This window comes from Amphiura filiformis, chromosome 6 (assembly GCF_039555335.1).
Source record: "Amphiura filiformis chromosome 6, Afil_fr2py, whole genome shotgun sequence".
NCBI lineage: Eukaryota > Metazoa > Echinodermata > Ophiuroidea > Amphilepidida > Amphiuridae > Amphiura > Amphiura filiformis.
Window position 1 is genome coordinate 67,800,372 of NC_092633.1, and position 23,928 is coordinate 67,824,299.

The window sequence follows — 23,928 nt, forward strand, 5'->3', positions numbered from 1 at the left end:
GGCCAAATGTTAATCTAGATTGATCTGAAGTATTTTGCCTTTCATATATAGTAAATATGGACGAGACTCGAATATTAATCATTTTGCAGGTTTTCGAATTTTTAACTCGAAGAACGCTCATTTTGCAGGTTTTCGAGTTTGTAACTCGAAATGCGCTCAAATGAACGAAGTTCGAGTTAAACTTTCCTGTTACAAATGATACATTTTTCGCACATGCGCATGCACAAAAGAAATGTGTGCTAAAGCTTAAATAAAAGCGTTTTGGGTTACGGTAAACTTATCTGTTGGGGTGTTGGATCCCGGGCTGGATACCACGATACCACCCCTTCGTTGGACTATATGGTTAATCTAATGATCTGAAGTAAATTTAGTTTACCTTACATTATGAGGTATGAATGAAACTCGAACATTTAAAATTTTGCAGATTCTCGAATTTAAAACTCGAAGTAGGCTCATGTTAAAGGTTTTCGAGTTTGAAACTCGACGTATGCCAAAATGAACGATTTTCGAGCTATATGAAAAGTAGAGGGTGCTAAAACTAAATAAAAGCGTTTTAGGGTTACGTTAAAGTCATCCGTAAGGGGAGTTGGATACCACGGTACCATGCATCCCCTGCGTTAGAGTAGGGTTAATCTAATATGATGTGAAGTAGTTTGCTTTTCATTATAATAGGTATAAATGAAACTCTAAAATTAAACATTTTACAGATTTTCGAGTATAAAACTCGAAGTAGGCTCATTTTGCAGGTTTTCGAGTTTGAAACTTGAAGTATGCTAAAATGAACGATTTTCTAGTTTGAATTTTCTGATGCAGATTTTCCTTTTTTCTCGTTATCCACGAGCCCTTAATATAATGGTAACGTGTATATATCCCGGTTTATATATAAGTTAACCCTAGTCTAATTTTAGTCATTCTGGTATCAATGTAGGCCTACTCGGGAGGGTAATACCCCGAGGTTAATACCTATCCACAGTAGGCCTACCCCTTTTTAAACTCGATACTCGAAGATTAGCAACACACAACCGGTCCGGGAGACTTCATGAGCCTAAAGAATTAGGATGGCATTGTCCATACTGTCACTGAACGTTGTCTGCGCAGAGGAGGTGAATTGGCACTCTTCATATTCAACATTGTCTGCACAGAGGAGGTGAAGAATTTCCCTGAGAAAATGCAGAAGAATATAAATCATTAAGAAAATGTTTTACAAAAACACTAAAAATATCAAGGTGTAATTGTAATATTTTTAAAAATTCCTTTGGCATTGACAATTTGAAACTGACGTATAGGCTGCGTTAATAACACAATTCAAGTACGGCATTCCTAACTTAACATTGAAACGATTTAAAGTAATATTGCACATTTCCATAACAACAACATTAGTTTTCACTGTCAGATATGCCCCTTTTAATTTTGAGTTGAACAAATGAGGCAAAACAAAGAAAATTGTTATTCAATTCCAGTGCCCATGTCGCCAATGCGTGTCACTCCGTCGATATACGATCGTGACTGAGGTCGGTCTTTCTGATGTGTTATTGACACCCAGTATGCCATGTACGTACAGTGTTATCAACATCATGCGCGCAGGCATGAACAAAACGACGGGACATGTCATTTTATTAAATATCTCAGATTTTGTCACAATTACAGTACATAAAGCCTTGATTAAAATTGAAGGATATGTTAGTTTATTAAAGTTATCAAAATCAGACTGTTCAAAAACATTGATATGTTCTCCTCGGCAAATGTTACAATATTGCTTTACATAATAGCCAATACTTTAAAGGCACCACGTCTAATTTGGTCCTTTAGCTCTATCGGTGCCCCAGGTACCGATCGCTCTTTCTATTATCGGTACCTAACCGGGCAACGCGAACGCTATAGGACCAAATTAGACGAGGTGCTTTATTATTTCCAATTATACCAACCAAAGATCAGCACACATGCTACATGCAGAGCTACATGGGTGTTTTGTAGCGGCAATTTTGAGTATGGGGTAGCCTCACACAATGTGTCGACAAAAGAAAAAATAACAACATACAGGATCTAATTGTGGTTGGGTACGTTTTTCTGTGTATTTGTCATTATGATTTCGTCGAATACAAATTAAGAATAAACAATTTTTACCTTGGTTGTTCAATACACTCATAGTGGATGCCTTTATTTGAGAGTCTTCTTCTTAACTCTGGAATCGTCCCTGATTCACAAGTATCACTATTATAATATATTTTTAAAAAGTCATTTTATTTTCAAGTATTGTTGATTTTTTTGGTATAAAATTAAGTTTTTGCGATTCACCGTAAGGGAATAACAGTAATAATCAGTAATAATTTTACATTGCAATATTGCATAAACATAAATTTTCTGCTGTAATATTAGGCCTGCTCATCATTTTAACTGATGCACAAACACGTGCATGTCATCTCAAACTGGTAAAGTTTCTCCGCATATTTCACAGACGGTAACACGTAACACCCGACACGTGTCCAAATGTACAAAACCTATATTTCGCAATATGTATGGGTTCTTTTGGTTTAAAGATTTTGCTCTATCCTCAGATTAAAAAATCTCCCAATCTTCCCCTTTATCTCTCCTTCTCTTTACTTCTTCCGCCCCCCCCCCCTATCCTCCTCTTTCTCAAAATCTCAAAAAGCACTTACCCTGGTGTTTCACCGAGGAACGTTACAAGATAAATATCAAGCCTCGTCACTTTATTTGGATCCAAATTAGGCAACTCAAACTCAGCCAAGTAACTGCAAGAAGTACAATTATTACTATTCCTTAAGGGATGGAGTATGAACGTTTGGACAGTATTTATTGTGGGACATTAGAGCACATCAGACATATCGAATTGCATTCTGAATACGAAGAAAGACCTGATGATATCAAATAATTTAGATTTTTTGAAATTCGCAATGTAATACACATTTTATGGCAAATGATTACAAATTGATATTTTTGATATTTAACAATACTCGAAGTAAACTTTATAAATCTGATGATTTATACTTAAAGTGTATGTAGGTGGGATAAAAAGCCGACGATCAATTGAAAATTTTGACCTTTCGTATTGAAGATATGCACCAAAAAAAATTAGGTCTTTTGGGGGGGAAAATCCATATCTTCAATATGAAAGGTCAAAATTTTCAATTGACCGTCGGCTTTTCCTCCCAGCTACATACACTTTAAGAATATATCATTATATTTATAAAATTTACTTCGAGGACTGTTATATATCAAAATGTGATAATTTTGTCATAAAATTTGTATTATATCGTGAATTTCAAAAACTGAAAATTATTTGATATCAGAAAGACATTCTTCGTATTCAGAATGCAATTCGATATGTCTGATGTGCTCTCATGTCCCACAAATAATACTGTCGAAACGCTCAAAACGCTCATTCTAGATCCCTTAAACGAACATTTCTCTAAGTAATTTTGTTCCATAGTGTTTAGTTAAAAGGAAATTTCGTGATCCACAGCCTCAATTCCACCCTTTCCTCAAAAAAAGTTGAAATTTTTGTACCACTGGAAACCTCTGGTTGCAAAATGTTTATGTACAAAGAATTTCTTGCAGATTAATTTGTTTAGCAAAAATATCGTCAAATTTGAATTACGTTGGAACACTGAAATACACATAATCATGCAAAACTCGCAAACGCAAAGTCGGAATATAACTGAAGTTTTGGGAATAAGCTTTTTACGTGGATATCTGCTGAACAATGTCATAAAAAGAGGATGCTAGGATCACGAGCACCTTGCGACATTCTATACGACATTTCAGCTAGCTACAGTATTTACGACGTTCAAGTTATCTGCAATAATTCGGCAATAATTCATTTTTACTACATTTCAACTGCAATTTCAAGACTTTCCAAAGAACATCTGGAAATCCGTTATTTGCAGTTAATTGATTTGCCAATCAATTAATCATTATTTCTTTTTTACATTAAACAAACCTTACTATTATTTTAAATTTAAAACCTTGTTTTGTTTTGTTTTTAGTTCTAGTTGACTTACCCAGGCATCATCAACGAACATAAATAAAACCTTGCCACATTGCGACCATTATTAAATAACTTACCTGTTGGCTGTATGGAAAGACCCTCCTGGTCTGTTGCTATTGAGTAGCAACTTAATGTCACCATTGGCGTGTCTGCCAAACTGGAGATAACAAGAACAGATTTAAGTTTTATGCCAACTGAATTTAAATTACAGACTTGACATTTAATATGGAATATTTTTCGCAAAATTCCAAGACTTGTTTGGACGGAGTATGCATAGACAGCACGGGCTAAATATTAATTGGGGTGTGTCGAGGATGGTGTACAATAATTGTTTGATGGGAAATGTGCTTTCCATATGTTTACATTATGGTGCTCATAATGTAGCGAATTTGCCTAAAATGGCGGACTTAGGGAGGCTGAATTTGAGCTTTGTGGGGGACACAATTTCAGACTTTATGCAACATGGTTCTGTTATTATCAAATTTATTGGGGTTTGAGGTGATATTTTTTAAACTTCGTCAGCAACTGGCATTCATCACAGCTGAAAGACACTTACAATGTACCAAGTTTTTGAACAGGGAAGGAGCTTAAAATGTGGCTCTTAGAAGCTGTACGTACTCAGAAAGTTTGAATGGCCCCTGGGGTCAAATGTTATAAACTTACGGTACAAAAACAACTGTGTGGATTCCTAGTTGTCCAATGAACTTACACTGTTTCTTTGTGAACAGTAAGTTTATAACATTTGGCCCCATGGGACTATTCAAACTTTCTGAGTGCGTATCACTTTTAAGAGCCATATTTTTTAAAGCTCCTCCCACTTTCAAAACTGGTAAATCACAGGTGAATTTCAGTTCAAACGAACACTTATTGGTATTCGGGTTCAGTAAAATCGCCTCAAACCTCAATGAATTTGATAATATCAGAATAATGCTGCTCAAATTCAGAAATTTTACCCGCACAAAAATCAAATTCAGTCTCCGTAAATCCGCCATTATATGCCTATTCACTACATTATGAGCGCCATAATGTGACTCATGGAAAGCACATTTTCTGTCATACACTTATTTTACACCATCTCTCGACAAACCCCAATTAATATTTAGCCCGTGGCGTTTATGCAGACCTCTACCAGACCAGTCTTGGAATTTTGCGAAAAAGTATTCCATATTAAATGTCAAGTCTGTAGTTATCTAAAAAAATAGCTATCTAATTGTGTGTTTTATATTGTCATAGTACTTTCTACACACATGATAGTCCAGTCAATATATGGTTTGACCTGGACATAATTTCAACAGATGAATGCAGAGGAAATTGGTCAAAACATAAGCAAATCATGATCAGGATTAAGAAAAATACATGCATGGTTTAACCAATCTCCGACATACAGGTAAGTGAGTTAGAGGCAAAACGGTCAAATATTGGGCTCCACATGGGTCCAAAATTTCCAAATGCTCCGACTTTGATTTTAAAATATGGTCTCAAATATCCGCTTGCACAAATATTTTAAACAAAGAACAGTTTACCATATCTCATTTTGTGGTTGGGTAACAAAATGAGGTCAAGAAGAAAAAAGTACTCCTTATCATTTCATGTACTCCTTTAGCCTGTCTTTGAGGAGTAATCATTTTGTACTTAGCCATTGACAGGAATCAGTATGATCAACACCCGGGCAACGACATTTTCGATTACAACTATTTTTCGTCCTTATTACTTTCATTATCTGATTATACTTTTGCTTTAAGGGGGTACAACACCCCTGGCCAATTTTGTGCCTATTTTTGCATTTTTCTCAAAAGTTATAGCGCATTGGTGACAGGTAAGATATGTATATTATAGGGGCAAAGACTACAACTACTGCACTGAAAATTCAGCAACTCAAAGCAAGTAGTTATTGATCAAATATTGGTTTTCCCTCATTTTTGACTGTAACTCCACAACTGTTGTCTATGCTGAAATAAAATTTCCAGTGCAGTAGCTGTAGTCCTTGCCCCTATAATATATATATCTCACTTGTCACCAATGCGCTATAATTTTTGAGAAAAATGCAAAAATAGGTACAAAATTGGGCAGGGGTGTAGTACCCCCTTAACATGTTAAGGTTACTCAATTCAGTTGGAAAATTGTCGGAAATTACAAATCACAACTTTTCTAAAACTTACTTGGCGAGATGCTGCAGCCCAAAAGCCATCCATAGGACCCACTCCGACTCCGCATTCCTCCCAATCGGGGCAAACGTCATAATTGAAACCGGGACTGTCTTCTTGGCCACAAAATATGAGCAGATTTATAAGATAACCCGTGAAGAGATAAGACAAAGGAACTCTCCTCTTTGCTTCATTTGCATACGCTCTCACTGTGTCATACATCTCCCAGCCATCCCACAGTAATGTCTGTATGTAAATAAATATACCAGTTATGACAATGATTGAGGACCTCGTGTACATATACATGGACAATTTTGCTCAAACTAATTCGTATATGATCTAGAATGTGAATCAGTGTTTACATGGCCATCACCTCACATTACATTACATCACATCACATCACATCACATTACATCACATCACATCACATCACATCACGTCACATCACATAGGCCTACATAAGGGCAGCGATTCCATGGTAACTCGAATTACATCTTTTTAAGTCAGTGGTTTTCATATTAGGCTTGCTGTTTCAGTTTTTGTTCTAACAGACACAACATTCAAGGCTTTGATCTAACGGTATTTTACTTTGAGCATGACACTGATGAGAAAACTGGTATAATTCGCATTACGCAAAAAGATGTGATTTCAATTCAAACTTTTCTTCAAACAGAAAGTGTCCTAACCAGTTGAGCTTATGTGTCTACTAAGGATGATAGAAAACATGGAGCAACTTCAAGTGTATTACTAGATATACGGGGAATGTATCTCGCATTACACTTTGTCCGCCCAAAGTATGTAAACAAAGTGAGTTCATAAATTACATAATAAAGACCAAATCTTACAAACCATCCTTGTCTCAGAAAATTGAACCCTCATTGAATAATTTTAAACAACCAAAATGCAATAAAAAACATTATTAAGGGGCGATGTGCGAATGTGTAAATGAGAGAGTAACTATAGGCTGTTTTCAACAACAAAAAAGTCCAAAATATTTTAAGAGCATGTTGACCTCTTTTATACCAAATGGTTATTATAGCATCTGTAGCATGTTTGGGTTCATATCCCTGTTTTCGGTCATAACATAAAATTACATATAACAAAACATAACATTGCGTATTGTTGCATTTCGATATTATATTTTACACAGAAATTCTTCCCCTTAATTTATTTTTTAGATTTCTAGTAGATGAACTAAAGATTGTGTTTATCTATATATAATTAGTAGTTACTGTGTTACCTTATTTGGAGGTGTTGAAACGGACGCCTCTTCCACAAACTCGTCGAACGCTTCACTTGTGACATTGCATGGATATGTGTTAGTGAATGCATTGTAAAATAATTCCCAAAGATGTGTACAGTTCTTGCTCCTTTGGTTAAAATAATGCAAATATGAACAAGTTGGTAGTGGTGAATCCAACGGACGAGGACACAAAACACATCAAGGATCATTAAATGATACAAGAGGATACCTTGAATATGAGCAACAGGAAAGAAAAAGAGCAAGGTACACGAACTTGATGTGGGGAAACAAGTAATTAGACCGTATGCAAGGGGGGGGGGGACAAAACAGCAAATGTAGGCATAGGAAGTAGGCAAAGTTCGATAGCCAAATATTGCCAGTTCCAAGGCCCAAAGAAGTACTAAACCTGCAAAAACAACAAGGATCAATGGGAATACAAAAGTGCACTAGACCGAGTGATGAAAATGTGCATATAAACAGACACGATAAACCAAACAATCAGTGCACAAAAACAGGCAAAGTTCGATGGCCAAAAATTGCCAATTCCAGAGGCCACACCACAAAAATGTCTAGGAACACAGTACAAAAGTTACTTTTGAAACTTTACTCATGAAAAAATACTCGTACTCGTAGAAAATACTCATGATAGTTTTTCTGTAAGTTGTTACTATCAAACTATCACATATAGATCTGACTGTATTTTATTAATAAATTCAAGGCCCCCTCCTCTTTTACAAGATCGGTAATATATCTGGTATTGGAAATTCAACATAAATAGTAAATCCCTCCCTCATCCTTTCTGAAAAAAGGCCTGGACAAGAAACATTTATATATACGCCTATTTTTACTTGGTCTTATAATTATTTACACTTCTTTAAATCTCCCTGATGTCTTAAATTGCAACTTGTCATTTTACACTTGACTTTTAAAGATATCTGCTGAAAATCAATAATCTGTTTTCTTGATCATTGATCCATGGAACACAGTACATAAAACAATATTACTGCACTTGAGGTGAAAGTGATACCAGTCAGTGGTCATTGTGGATCCACTCATCAATGTAATTGTACTCGTGCTCCTACTCATACCTAAGTACTCGTACTCGTACTCATGCATCAATACTCGTACTCGTACTTGTACTCATGCCTAAGTACTCGTACTCGTACTCATGCGTTATAATTTCGCTGTACTCGTACTCGTACTCGTACTCATGGCTAAGTACTCGTACTCGTACTCGTACTCATGGCCAAGGTACTCGTACTCGTACTCGTACTCAGAAAAAGTACTCACACTACAAGTCTGCAAAAGTACACTGGAAATGAAGAAAATCACTGTGCACATAGCAGACAAACAAAACAAAAAAAAAAAAAAAAAACCGACCTTTCGAGCAGATAAATTGCTCTTCTTCAGGGACAGACAACAAAATATAAAAGCAAACAGCGAGAACAACATGCTATAGTAAACTTGCTCCCATTGAGTTAAGACACAGCTTATTTTGTTCTGAGTTTGCTGTCTTGTTTGCTACTGAGTTCAATTTGAACTTGCCTTCAATTTTTGACTTGAACTTTATACATACGATCTAATCTGTATTTTACTTGTTTCCCCACATGAAGTTATTGTACCTTGCTCTTTTTCATTCCAATACAAATGTGGTTAAACATTGATTATCATTTTAATTATTGACGTGCAATTGGTGTGTTTGGTGTAGGGTTGGGTGGGTGTATGTGTCTTTGTGTATAGGTGATACGAATATAAAAGATTTTTGCGATTTATTAGGCCTATATGAGGAGCATATCGGTGGGTGAATGGACAAATGTGCGCAAAGCGCGCAAAATGTGAAATTTTAACTCTAAAATAGGTCACAATTTATAACAACTGTGGCCTATGCACGTCGCAACTTTTGGTCAAATTTGTCCGGGTATTTCGAGCCAGGGAAACTTGCCCCCTCCCTGCAACCCGGTCGGTACGACTCTGCATTACTTACCGTAATTCTTGTTGATTAAGCTGTGGGTTAACCAGCCCAGATTTGACCTCCGCACATCTGCCAAGAAATATGTCTTTGATACCGCTTGTTGTACCATTACCAGTGAACGTTGTGCATGTACTGATAGTGCAAAGTATCCAAACAACTTGGAGGATAATTGGTGTGTAACGACGGCACATTGAGTGAAACATGATGTTTGATGACACAACACTATCCAGATAGATCGACAATACAGTATGATAGTTTGAAATTATGAGTTAAATTAACATAATATAGTCCTAATAATTACTACACAGATAAGCTTTTACTTCTCCTTGTGAATAGTTGGTGTGAACCGTACTTTGTAAATTGTTTAGAAAATCTGTAACGGAAGAAGATATAAAGGAAGCGGTGACGATCATTGACCTCGACACTAATAACACCGCTAAATCTAAATAAAGAAATCAAACGAAATTTTAAATGATACCACCACCGACAAGAAATTGAAACTTTATCCCATACCACCAGCAAGCATAAAAAGAAAAATGTCTCTATTCTCACTCAACTGAAAGATCATATCGTCTCTGAAGATGAAAATTGAACGGTGGTGGCTCTCTCGAAACTGGAATTTTGCAAAATGTATCCGACCTTGGAAACCACTGCCAGGTATAATCATGGTCTTCCCAACATCCACATAGACGAAACTGCCAATTTCTGTGCCAAGACCTCTCTGGTTGAGAATTTCAACAAACTTGGTGGTATCAAACTCAGCGATGATGAGGATGGTTTCATGACGCCACCGCACTTGGAGGAGGCGTTGGAGCTAGACATAATCCAAACGGTTTGGCAAATCCAAACGAGATTTGAGAATGACACCACCCTGCATGAAAGAACTTTAATATCTTATCCCGTCTCAGATTGTGAACTGGGATTGTGGAACTGCTACGGTTTGTGTTGACGACAACATAATTCATTGTCCCAAGATTATGTGTATCAACAAATTAAGGGTGCAGCGATGGGCTCTCCATGTAGCCCGCTATAGTCGCTTACATAATCATGGAAGCATTTGAACAAGAGGCTATCAATACTTCTCCTGCCAAGCTCTTCTACTGGGGAAGATAGGAGGATGATAACATTGGTGTTAAAGAATGACGACCTTCACACGACATCTCAACAGTGTGCAGTGTCAGTCCGCCTATCAAATTCACAATTTGAGAGAGAGAGAGAGAGAGGTTTATAAAGCTTCCTGAACACGTTGTTACACCACAAACCGGATGGGTCCATATAAAGCACAGATCCTGCGGCTTACCAACCACCGACCAACGCCAACCAGTACTTGTTCTTTGAATCGCACCACCCGCTCCAACATCCATCAACAACTCTCCGTAGTTCGTGTAGAGCTGATGTATCGCAGACGAAGCCGATATGATCAATGAGAACCCAGCAAACACAAAAACGTTTTTAAAACGTTTTAAATAAGTTATATTTTGGGTTTTGGTTTAGGTAAAAACGTTTTAATAACATTAAAATGTCGGGTTATATAAAGGTCATGAAATCGTTTTAAACGTTTTGTATGAAAACGCACTACAACAATATGTTTTCGAAATGTCATTGTAAACTATTTTTGCAAACATTTTTGGCCAAATATTTTGTCAACACTTAAATAACATTATGTTAAAATATTTGCACCCAGCAAACACCAAATGTTCTTAAAATGTTTTTACAAAACGTTCTAATAACATTTAAATGTCGGGTTATATAAAGGTCGTGAAAACATTTTAAAAACGTTATTGTAAATATTTTGGGCAAACATTTTTTGCAAAATAATTTTCAACCCCAAAATAACATTCTGTTTAGAATGATTTGTACCAAGTTTTCAAAACTGTATTTGGAATGTTATTAAAACGTTTTTATACCCTTTATATAACCCGACATTTTGTTTTCTGTAAAACATTTGTGTTTGCTGTGCAGTAAATTACCAACAAATGTTATTTTTTTGTTATGAAAACGTTTTATACCATCAATGTACCCTTTATATAACCCGACATTTAAACGTTTTCTGACAACCTTTTATAACCTTTTGCGAATGATGTCGAAAACGTTTTGTGTTTGCTGGGAAGGACAATATCAAGAAATCCCACAGAGTGTGTGGCTACGGTGATCGGGTTTGAAATGTCGCACAACCTGACACAGCTCAACTCAGATAGCATGACACCTCCATGTAAGGAGCATAGTTATTCCATATGACCGTGGTGTGTCGGAAGCTATTCGTAGAATCGTCAGCAAGCGAGAAGTGTCCGTCCACTTCAAACCGACCAACACAATACGCTCTGCTCTGGTTCCCGGGCTCTGGTTGCGCCTTAAGACAAGCCTAGGTTCCTCCTGGTAAATGTTGCGGTATAGTCTACCAAGTCAACTGAACAACTGTCCCGGGATAACTGTTCCTCGGCTTATGTTGGAGAATCACAGAATACCGAACCGTACCAATACCTCTCCTGTTAGAGATCATCAGAAAGCGGGACACATACTGAGGTGCGTGAAAGAAGCCATTTGAACAAGTGATTTGAACAAGGACCAGGGCCGCCATAAACTTTCTAGAGCTTACAACTCTTTACTACCGACACTCTCTAACCAGTAACAAGCATCTTTCACCATTATTCTGCTATACTCATACACATGTTGGTAGCTCCCGGGTAGCCATGGTAGCTACCAGTCATTAACACAGACTTTAATGGCTCTGCCGTACGTTGGTACCGCTTCCCGCTGCGGCATGAAGTATCAGCCAATCACAACCCTTGATTGTGTCCGTTTGTCTCCACTGCGCGTGCGACACTCGCCCCCAAATGGCGAGTGGCATGACATAAAACCGGCATTCTTTGATGCCATACATAGAGGCAAAATGCTGAAAATTCTACAGGCCAAGCCCAAGCCTGATCTTGACGCTATTGGCAAAATGTGTGAGAATATCAAAGCTAAGTCTTATCACCAGATGGAGAGACGGGATCAATTGAAATATTCATGATATTACCTGGTATACTTCAAGGAGTTTCCAGCCTAGTACTTGTTTGATACTGTTGTCGCTATTACAGGGGCTATGTTAGGGGGAAAAGACACTGCTCGTTGTTGAATGCTCTGGATACATGTACTTCTGCCTCAATGCCCAAGCAGGCTACATGTTGGCACTACAATCAAAGAAATATATAGTTGGCACACTGTGAAAATATGTTGGAACTCTTCATTGCTGCTCTGAGAGTTCAGTGAAATTAGTATAATATGTTTGATGAGAAGTACAAACCTTCCCCTTTCCCCTTCCTTCCCCATTCCCCCTCAAGCAATGTTGGGGGGGGGACTGGAGAGCCCAATGTCAAGATTGCTTTCATCAATATTGAATTGGGGGAGAGGGGCAGCGATTTATAGTTATTATGTTGGAGTGTGCCATCATTTGTGTCTTTCGTGTTGCGTTGCGACACATTTTTACGCTGAACCCCCTAAATTTCAAATTGATGCCACGGGAAAACGAAATGGAGTATGAAGCTCAAATTTTCAGGATTTTACTTTCTCATCAATATCTACCACCACACAGAAAAAAAAAAAAAATTGAAGAGGTGCTGCGGTGCACATCCCTGGAGTTGACATGGAATTGCTCATGTATACAAACTCTACAAAGGTGCCTACGATTTCTTAAAATATCGCACAGCTTAAAATGATCAAAATGTGATAAGCTTTCTGTAAATTTCGTAACTTAAGTGACACGCAAAGGTGCATATAAGATATCTGCAAATATAAAATTTGTCAAAGTTGCAAACAAGTATTATTACAAAAAATTAAACGCACTGTCTATGAACTAAATGTCCAAATAGCGCTTAGCTTAAAACTTAATCACTAAGATGTTCAATTCACAAACATTATAAATATGGTGTTAAATTGTCTACAAGCAATACACATAAAGGTTTGATGAGTTTATCATATTTTAGTGTTCAGGAGCGTCTACATGATAACTCAATAGAAATAGGCCATGTGGATCATGTGGATTGAATATTGGCAGTAAACCTAAAACGTTCGTGAAGATTCCAAAACCATAAAGTGTCTTCTTTACAATGTTGCAAAAACGATCAAAATCACTGATCTGCTCGTCCCGAGGCTTATCCTCACATGTGACCAAAAAGTCATGGAGTAAAGGGCGTCGCCAGAGGCGTTGTACGGCAACAATGTCAATATTGCTTGAATTTGTCGCTAAATGAATGTTTGACTGACTACCACAAACTATACCCATTTTGCAGATGATTTTTCGAATCGATCAGTCATATTTGGTAAAGTAACTTCTTTATCCCAGTCATTTGTCGGGTTGAAACTTGAATTGTATATAAATATTTTAAGCACTGAATTTTAATTCTCACTGCACGGATTTTTATCCTTACTGCACGAACGTGCCAGGAGGCACGTTAAAATAGCCCATGCGCTATCATCAGGCGAGTACAGAACTTCAGCAACCGGGGCAAATTTCTTGGTGAGCTGAGAAAGGATCATGAAACGTGTAAATAACATATTGAAGTTTAACTTACATATTGAAGTTTAAATGGAATAAATTCACGCGAAGCGTGCCTAAATTTGCTTTTAGATTTGCATTCGGTATTTGCTTTTAATTGCATTCGTTGTTTAAGGATTCGGTTCCGCCTCGGGTTCATTCCCCCCAAGTCTATGAATGAATTCCTAAATCACACACACGCGTTATTATACTCATCTATTATTTCCATGATTGATGAGTGGTGGGCGTAAGAAGCGGTGATGCCCGGCTGCTTTAAAGCCATATTATAACATTTTCAAACAAAATAGATTAGCAATTCTTTGCCATAAAATGTTAGCTTTTACTGTCAGATATATCCCCTTTTAATTTGGAGCCCAACAACTACGGCAAAGCAAAGAAAATTGGAATTTACTACCAGCGCACATGTCGCCAATACGTACCACTCCTTCGGTCATGTTGTGGTACGACCCTTTGTTGTGTATATCACCGTCCCGCACGCCGTACGTACTGTGTGTTATGAACATCGTGTTTGCGTTCGACTAATAATTCCATCGTAATAATAAAGCGCGGATTCCGGCGTTTTATTCAAAATCTCGGATTTTGACAAAACTACAGCACCTAGAGTCTTGATTTTTGCAGGGTATATTGGTTTAATAAAGTACAATTTAATCGTGTAAAAAAAGGAATTTTAAAAAATCAGTGAGGGCGTCTTCCTCAGCAAATGTTATAATATGGCTTTAACGTGACGATTTCGATATCAAAAACACAAGAAAACCGCATTTGCAAGAATGTAACCTCTCTTTTGTTGTTGTTACTTGATGAAATACAATCACCGCTATATTGGGGACTATTATATGAAGATCAAATTACAATTTCAGGCTGTGACGAATGGTCCATTTCCATTTTATCATTGGCCCAAATCGCGTTCTTGATCTTCATCTCTTTTACATCAAGTTCCGTGCAGAATGTTTTTTATCTCTTAGTTTAGTTTAGTCCCATCAATTCCTGGATCTTCATCCCTTTCTGCTATACAAATTACAGTTAGGATTTTAAAGGCGTTTTTTGATTTCAATATATTTTTATTCCTAAATCTTGATTGCGTATTCTTTTGATACTGTTTTTGCAACCTTGAACGAGATAGATTGATACTTTAGAATCGTGTAAAGTTAGTGGAGCTATCTAAACTGAGCTCAAAAAGAAACTTATAATTTTTCACAAGGTCATATCTTGAAATCCTGTCCATCAAATTGAACCAAAATTACACACAGGTTTGCTTCAATACTCTACTCTTAACACATGTCAGTAACCAAGCAGTTATCCAACTGACACAACAGCAAAATGCACTGACATGGAACAACTTCCTGGACTACATTCACAGCCCAGCCCTGTTTCATGAAAAAAGTGTATGAAAAGCAGAAAGCAGCACCGTTCTATCATCTGTGCAATGATCTTGTGTGCATTCTCACAGATTTTTTGTGCTGGGTGCCAAATGTTGGGCTGTGAAAGTGGAGGAAGTCCAGGAAGCTGTCCCATGACAGTGCATTTTGCTGTTGTGTCAGTTGGACAACTACTTGGATACTGACATGTGTTTTGAGTAGAGTATTAAAGTAATCCTGTGTGTAATTTTGGTTCATTTTGATTGACACTCTTTTAAGATATGACCCTGTGATTCACAAGTTGTAAAAAATTATAAGTTTCTTTTTGAGCTCAGTTTATATCAAAATGCCAAGCGTTGCGATGTTGTAGTTCGGTCTTCTGAACAAAATGTTTGATAGTAATTATAGAATCGTGTTAGTAGTGTTATCTACTGAAGGCCAAATTGTCTTTTGGTCAGGCTATATTTTAAATTCAGGTGTTTTTGCTATTTGCTATCTACTGCTCAAATTATTATTATTCATTATTCTGACAGTACAGGAATTTACAAATAATGTGACCCGGTTTTTTTATCAAGATCAAAGTGCACTTCCTGATATTTTGTCAAGAAAACAATCTGCTTTCACACATTGATATGAATATAACACTACCAAATAAATACAATTGTAGGAGATCAACGTTGCTTTTTCATGAAAATAAGAATTTTAATATAAAAATTCACATAAATGTTCATGCTGTTGACACAATAGATAACAATAAAATAATACCTACTTCTACCATGGAATATATATTAAATCAGCTTAAAATTAAATCATAAATAAAACATCTTTAATGATCAATACAGTAGTGCATTGTTTTGTTGAAAGTTGGACACATCTTCTGCATTATATGCTTCCAAATACAACCTCTTCTGTCAGCAAAGCCTTAGATGCAGCAATGCAAATGGTACATAAAAACAGCCCTAATGTTGAAATCCGATAAAATAGTGTAACTGCAAGCCCTCCAGCATTACTTTGTTCCCCTTATTGTTTTAATGCAGAGTAATTTTATTATCACTACCTCACCCTAATCATAATCCTAACCCTAACATCTTAATCCTAAACATAACCATTATCCTAAACCTAAACCTTGTCAAACCCTAACCCTATTATAGAAATTGGTGGGCTTTCAAAAGATAGCACCAACTCCGTGTCTTTATCTAGGAAACAATACCTAACATGATCAACATGATAACAACTTGAACATCAGATGTAAGATTTGACAGTCCAGACCCTGTCATGTGTATGTACTTTTATGGATGGCAAAATATGATACATGTTACCACTATATACAAAAGTTGCAATTTGATTCTGATCCCACTTTGATTGTGGCACACAATTACTATAACTCAATTTTAATTTTAATCCCTGGGTATTTATACTACCATCAAATTGAATTCCTCTTAATTAGATTTCCTTTCATGCATGACAGGTCATATGTCAGGCATGTAAAACACAGTTATTAGCAAAATACACAATTTTATAGCAACAATATCAAATTTATAGAGCCTCTTTAGGATATGAAGAGAAAAGTAAATCGCAATTTATTTAATTTGACAGTGCCGCTATAGAATTCACTGAAATTCAATACAGGTACAGTCACTTATCAATAATGTGCAAAGTTGCTGTTAAATTTTGCTCAAGTGCAACATGTAGTCACATTAAAGTTTACTTGGTTATTTAATATTGAATTACATCTTTTGCTAGTATAATCAGTACCCTGTACTCTAATTTGATCAAAAGTTGAGCAACCTGAAAAAGCCTCTGATATGAAACTACTTTCATCACTTTTCAAAACCAATAATCTAATCAACTAAAAAGTGTTTAGTGAAACAAATATGGTGACAATAATGCATGAAGAAACCTTGAATTACACTACAAAAATATAATAATAAATTTTAGCATTATAATATCTCTTGTCAAGTGACAATTTATTTAGAGAATAAACGATAGGAATTTTTGTTTCTATGTGATAGACGACAGGCAGGTCTAAAATTTTAGGTACTGGATGTCCACTACAATAAAAATATTGGACCTGCCTGTTGTCGTCTATCACACGGTAGAGGAAAGTAGAAACAAAAATTTGTATGTTTATTCTCATTCTTAGTCGGTTAAATATTATTTTAATAAATAAACAGTGTTTTATTTAGCGACCATGAAAACCCCCCTTTTTCTGAAATGAACAAAACTTGTTTACCATTTTAGTTGTGTGAACTGCGATCTCGTTCACATATTATTATAGAACACGCTACATACTCGTGCTTCGACAAGCGTGCTCCGCAGCGAAACCAATGGGCTATTCCATTTAAAATACACACTACCCCTGTGGAAGATTTTGTTAAAGTCTTCCACAGAGGGAGTATCAATTTTGAATAGAATAGACAATTGGGTAACTTCCATTTGAAATACTCACTCCAGTTGTGGAAGATACGGGTTAAGTCATAATACAGGGAGAGTATGGGTTTCAAAATGATTAATTCTGACCAATTACATTTGAAAAACATACTCCCCCTGTAGAAGATATTTCCACAATCTCCCACAGGGGTAGTGTATATTTCAACTGGAATAGCCCAATGCGATTCAGCGCTAACAAACTAAGCCACAGCCACTGACTAAGAATGCCCTTTAACATCTATGTTGGAATCCAGAGCAGTCTGCATTTGACCACAACTTACATTATATAATGGGTTATTCCAGTTAATACATCACCTATGATAGACATGGAGCCACCATTCAAGTTAACCCACTTGAGGAGTACGGTCATGTCTTACATAGCAGGTGTATGGATTTCAAGTGGAATAAACAATTGTAATATGGAACTGAGTAGTAATATCATACTTATTAGTTAAGACAATGGAGTATGAATACATTATGAACAAATCTAGAATATTACAGTAATTATATCACCATGATAACATACCAAGCATACATGTATTGCAATAAAATGCATCAAACATAGGTTCAAAATCATTCGGCAAGTTTACACAATGTTTTCACCTTTCTTCATCCACAATAAACCTGTTCTTATAAACTATCTTTCCTTATCAATATCAGGAAACCAAAATTAGAAGATCTCATAACAATAACCTAAAACAAAAATAGAAATTACATCAACAAATCAAAAAGGATAATTGGATTTCTACTCTCTCAGCATTTCTGATACATACAAAAGAAAATGATGTCAAATTGTAGACTACCCATAACAGGTTCACAGCATGTACTCATTTCACTTTATATCATATATAAACTATAACCATATTTATTGTACAAAAAGATTTAAGTCACCTTTATATGAACTATTACTGGTCTAATACAAAACACTGAGGAAACTCTTTAAGCTTTCAAAATATTTTCCAAATACAGCACCATATGATTTTTGGGGAAAAGTTATAAAAACTAAGACATGTTAAATTTGGCTGAAAGTTTTGATTTTAGTATATCGATGGGTCAAAATGTCTTTAAAACTTTGGTATATTAATGGGTGCACTTTCAAATTCTCAATGGCACACCAAACTTGAGATGAATATCATGCAACAGGCTCAGTCAAGACATCAAATTTGTGCCATTTTATCTTTTCTGTTTTTAACTTGTCCAACTTGAACACATCAATTGTACTACTTGTGTTTCTCGGTTACATCACAACTTAGCTAATCAATCAAATGGTACAATATGCCTCCAATAAACCTGACCAAATCACCGACTGATCTGACTAACACCTCAACAAAAGAGGATTTCATGCTTGCTTGCGCTGTCTGACAAACATGGTATTGCTATGCAATATGAAAAACATAAGTTGCTGCCTTAAGAATGACGTCTTGGGAGGTGGAATCACTTAGATTTGGGTTGAGTTCTCAAAATTTGGCACTATTATAGGTTAAATACCACTAATTATGTAATACACGGGTTTCAATGGGAAAATGGCTAATGTTCCCGTATTCAGAACTCTCACGGTTAAATGCCATTAATATCAGGTGAAACTATATGATTTAGATGCCAAATGACTTTTCTTGAACCGTAAACACCTTAAAATGGCAGTGCGCCCTCGAAGCTGAAAGTTACAATATGGTAGGGCGAATATTTACTAAAAACTGAAGCCGTATGTATGAATTTTGGTACTATTACAACAAAAATGTCATATAATGAGAGAAAATGTACCATTTTGAAGCATCAAATCCTAAAAATTACTTTTTTGGCTATATAACTTGATCAATTTCAGCGATTTTAATGCAGTCTTTTCAGATGCCATGCAAACAAATAGTTTCTTGTCGTATTTCCATGTATTGCCCAGGTTTATTAGTGGTATGTAACCTATAGTGCTTTGGCTATATGCAGTCAGTGACATTAGTGCCAATTTAATTCACACACACTTTCCAAGCACCGTACAGCTGCTTTGACATTTATGTAACTGACACTTTAGTATTAAGCGCTAAAGTAAATCCTGCATAAGATAATAAATTTACAGTAAATCTTAAACGAACCCTGTACAGGTACAAAAAAATGGGAAAGGTTGCTAAAATGCAGAAAGGACAGGAAATAGGGAACTCAACAAATATTCTTCAATTCCCAAACACCTATCATGTGGTTGCATTCAATGTCTTGCAAAGATATATATACTTTAATTATACCTCAAAATGGGCAATGTATGATGTTTGTATCTTTATCATAATATAGGCTACACATATAAATTAACAGAATCAAGCAGAAGCAACCACAAATATAATGTTTCAGCTTGGACCACTTCACCACAAGATTAATAAACACCATTTACACCACATGTTACTATTAAAATCTTTAGTAGTATTTGTTTACAAAATATATATCAACTCATGCTGATCTCGCAAACACTATATGCAATGCAGCAGACAATTTTTGTTTTATTATATCGTAACATTCTATATGACTGGGTGTTGCATAATGAGTCACCTTGCATTAAAAATACAAATAAATTGACATGGTGCACCTTTATCACACATAATTATGTTTATGACCATGAGACAAAAATGTAGCAAAATGTTTCAGTTTTAATGTCTGCCAAGTATGGTTCAATTTGATTTGAATTTTGCAAGCAAATTAAGAATGTATGGATTCTAGGAGATGCTTCCAGTGGCAAACTACTCATTTCATTTGAACACCAGGTTTTGTGCATCATATACCATGGACAATTGTCCCACTGACCTGTTTCAAAAAATTGCTAGGATGAATGCCAAGATACAACAATTTACAAGTTTACACTATTTTGGGGCATAATCAAACTGAATTTTACCAAAAAAGAAGATGTGACCTGTAATTTTGGTCAATTTCTGTGCAGCATTTGAGCTTGCCTGACCATTGTGGAAGCATTACACATCATCAACAAATACTACGCTTATTGCAATCGCTTAATATGATCCCAGCAAACACAAATGTTTTCAAACGTTATCAAATGTCTTGGTTTAGGTCAAAAATGTTTAAAACATTTAAAAGTTTTTGCATGAACATTATTAAAATATTTAGTGTTTGTCCATTATATAGTGATATGATCATTATTTTCAAAATGAACCAAATCGCATCTCTTTGGTTACTCACATCGATTTGAAATTGTTGCCCATCAAATTTACCTACCTGACAGCAATCATGACTTGCCACTTGCATGCCGGCAGGTGTTGAGGTGACAGCTTATTACTCTGTTACACCCCTGTACTAATTATATCATCCAGCTCCAATCAGCATGGTTACAGAGTGAACTTTGCATAGAGTTGTTGAAAATGTTTTCTTTGTTGTTATTCCTATATTTAGTCAATGCAAAAACAATCCCAAGTAGTACAGAGGGGACAGCATACATGTATTATTATGTGCGATTTGAACAAGTAAAATGTGAAACTTGTCAGTAGATTGGTTTGAAGATAGTTAAAATTAGCATTCTCCTCATAAAGATAAGAAAACATGATGTCAACAGAATAATAGGCAACCATTGTTAAAAAACTGTAATGATATTGCTGGATTTACTTATTCTAAACTTATTCTAAAGCTAATGACAATAGACAACAGCTAAATTTAAATGATGCAATATGGTATTATTATGTAGCATTACATTATTATGTAGCCAACATATTGTTTATCATCTCTTGATTACCTAATATGTATTTCACCTCACTTGATCACCTCACCTAATGGTCATGGATCAAAGTATATGCAACATGATCCAGCCACTGTCATCACAGAGGTGTGTTTTTGACCAAATTAACCTCATCTTGGTTAATTTCATGTACTTCATTCACATATTCTAGTTTCAAAATGTCAATACTCTTACAGCTCAACTGATCATACTTTTGCTACATTCGACCTTTCATGATTTTTGAGTTGACACAGTCATGAAAATAACTATAGATACTTGACAGACCATTAGTAGCCCAGTTCTGAACCTTTACATTGATCATTCATAACAATAGGTATCTGATGGATCAGTGAAGATAAGAAGGGATTATAATATATCCGTAACCTTGATATTATAGTATATCTCGAGGAAAAAGTGCAATGGACATATTTTCATTTTATGTTTCAAATATCCAGCGCATGAAAATTGAGTATTTAACCCTAAATGGAAAATGGAACAATTTATTGGAAATCTGTTTAACAGATTTTTTGACATCTTTTTCTGCACTGTATTATATACCTAAATTAAGAAATTTTTATAAATATTCAAAGAAAATATAGGTCATCCAAAAAATTGTGATTTTTACACATTTTGGGAAAAAAAAGGAAAAATAAGCAAAAATATCAAAATCTGTTTAACAGCTTCATTCATCAAGTCATAACAAACGGCCTACATGCTTAATTTCTAATAAAATATTGAAATTGTGAAAAATATAGGTATTTATTGATTTTCATGTTTTTTCTTGCAAATATGCTAATAATATGCAAATTATGAAATTGCAAAATAAAGTTTCTACATATATAGCATACATCTTTCAAGTGTGATGTTCAAAATGACAGACATCAAAAAGAGATTCGATGAAATGTAAAGGTGTAGTAACAATTTTGGCATGGACTGTCTGGTCAGGAAAAGTACGGTAAGTTGAGCTGTACATTTGTTCCACAGAGAGCCAAAGACACTCCATTTACTCTGCTTCACAGATTTTACACCACCCTCCATCCATTTAGGGATAACCTGTGCCATGGGGTCATAGGCACATTCTTTTAGATTGCTAGAGGGTCATTTGTTTTGGATCCATACTTTTTAAAAATTGACATTTTTGATTCCTTGTTTGAAAACCTAGCGCTACCTCTGCACCACTCCAATGTCAAAAACAAATATATACGCTAGTGCTTCCAACACAATATCAATTGTCAATCAGGTTTTATAATATTTGTGCTCCTGAAACTGTCTACGGTCGCTATAATGTTGAAAACTTTTCATGTCGCTGACAACAATAACTATGTTACATCAATATGATTATATCACATAGAAAGAATACATATAGTTTATAGCTCTTTTTAAATTATGATTTAAATGATATGTTATTTGTCATATTTTGTACATATATAGTTTTATTTACAAACATATATTCAGCGAGTTGCATACTCCGTTTAGGGACACCTCTTCAAAGCAGCTGAGAATAAGATACTGTAAAGCATGAATTGTATGTGTGGATGAAAATTGAATAAATGCAGTTGATTCACAAACTTTTCATGCACACATAAATTTTCTTCCTACAGGCATTTTAGGAAATGCACAAATCCACAAAAATTTCATGTCGTAGATACATGGATTCTCTCCCAATCGTGAAATTTTAATGCCACATAAAATGCCATTCTTTACAGTATATATTGTTAAATTAGCAAAACATGGAAACATTGCATTATTATAGAACATTAATTTGACTACAACACCAGATACACACCTGTGCAGAAATAATCAACAACAAATAATTTGAATATTTGAGCAATAATGCATGTAACTACAATTTTCATGGGTTTTTTACTGTCATTAATTTTGTCTTATTCCATGATCTAAAAATATACTTAATGTCAACACACAAGAAGTGATTTGCTACATATGCACTAGGGAGGACACATGTGACACACATAATATCAGGTGTAACTAGCAATAATTTCACCACTTGTGTACATCATCCTAAACCACACACAATACCTATTCTGGTGGCACGAATAATAATTTTGGTGTTTTTGTCAATTATATGCATTTGAAACTTTGCAACAGCAATTGGGTCTGCAGAACACTAGTTTTTTCATGCACTTACCTTTTGACTATACTTTGTTTGGCATATAATTGGCAAAGACTCATAATACCATACACTGCTAAAGAATCATTAGAATGGCTGCACACAGTTGGGCGAAGCACCTAATGTGTAATGCATGACTGGTACGCGCTTATGTCAATTTAATGCAAAACCCAAATAATTTTTTCCAATTATCAATTATAAGTTGAACAAAGTATATATCAAGGTGTCAGATCATCAAGTGGGGCCTCAAGTACATGTTACAAACCATGTTCAACCTCATATATCAACTGTAATACAACACTAAATGACACATTTGCGGATTAATATCAATATATTTTATTTGGAGAATTGTCATTTGATATCTCGCCAGGAGTATTACAAATTATTATTTTAAGTCCAATACTTTTTCTACC

General features: G+C 35.5%; 1 protein-coding gene across 1 annotated transcript; it reads right to left on the reverse strand.

Moving 5' to 3' along the window:
* Positions 1-1,026: 1,026 nt before the first annotated feature.
* LOC140155898 (ADP-ribosyl cyclase/cyclic ADP-ribose hydrolase-like) lies at positions 1,027-9,647 on the reverse strand. The gene is made up of 7 exons (XM_072178903.1): positions 9,378-9,647; positions 7,391-7,520; positions 6,166-6,396; positions 4,084-4,163; positions 2,658-2,750; positions 2,125-2,211; positions 1,027-1,160 (listed from the first exon to the last, which is right to left on the reverse strand). Exons 1-7 carry the CDS (start codon positions 9,566-9,568, stop codon positions 1,046-1,048), a joined length of 927 nt encoding a protein of 308 aa, XP_072035004.1. The 5' UTR covers positions 9,569-9,647; the 3' UTR covers positions 1,027-1,045.
* Positions 9,648-23,928: the final 14,281 nt, after the last annotated feature.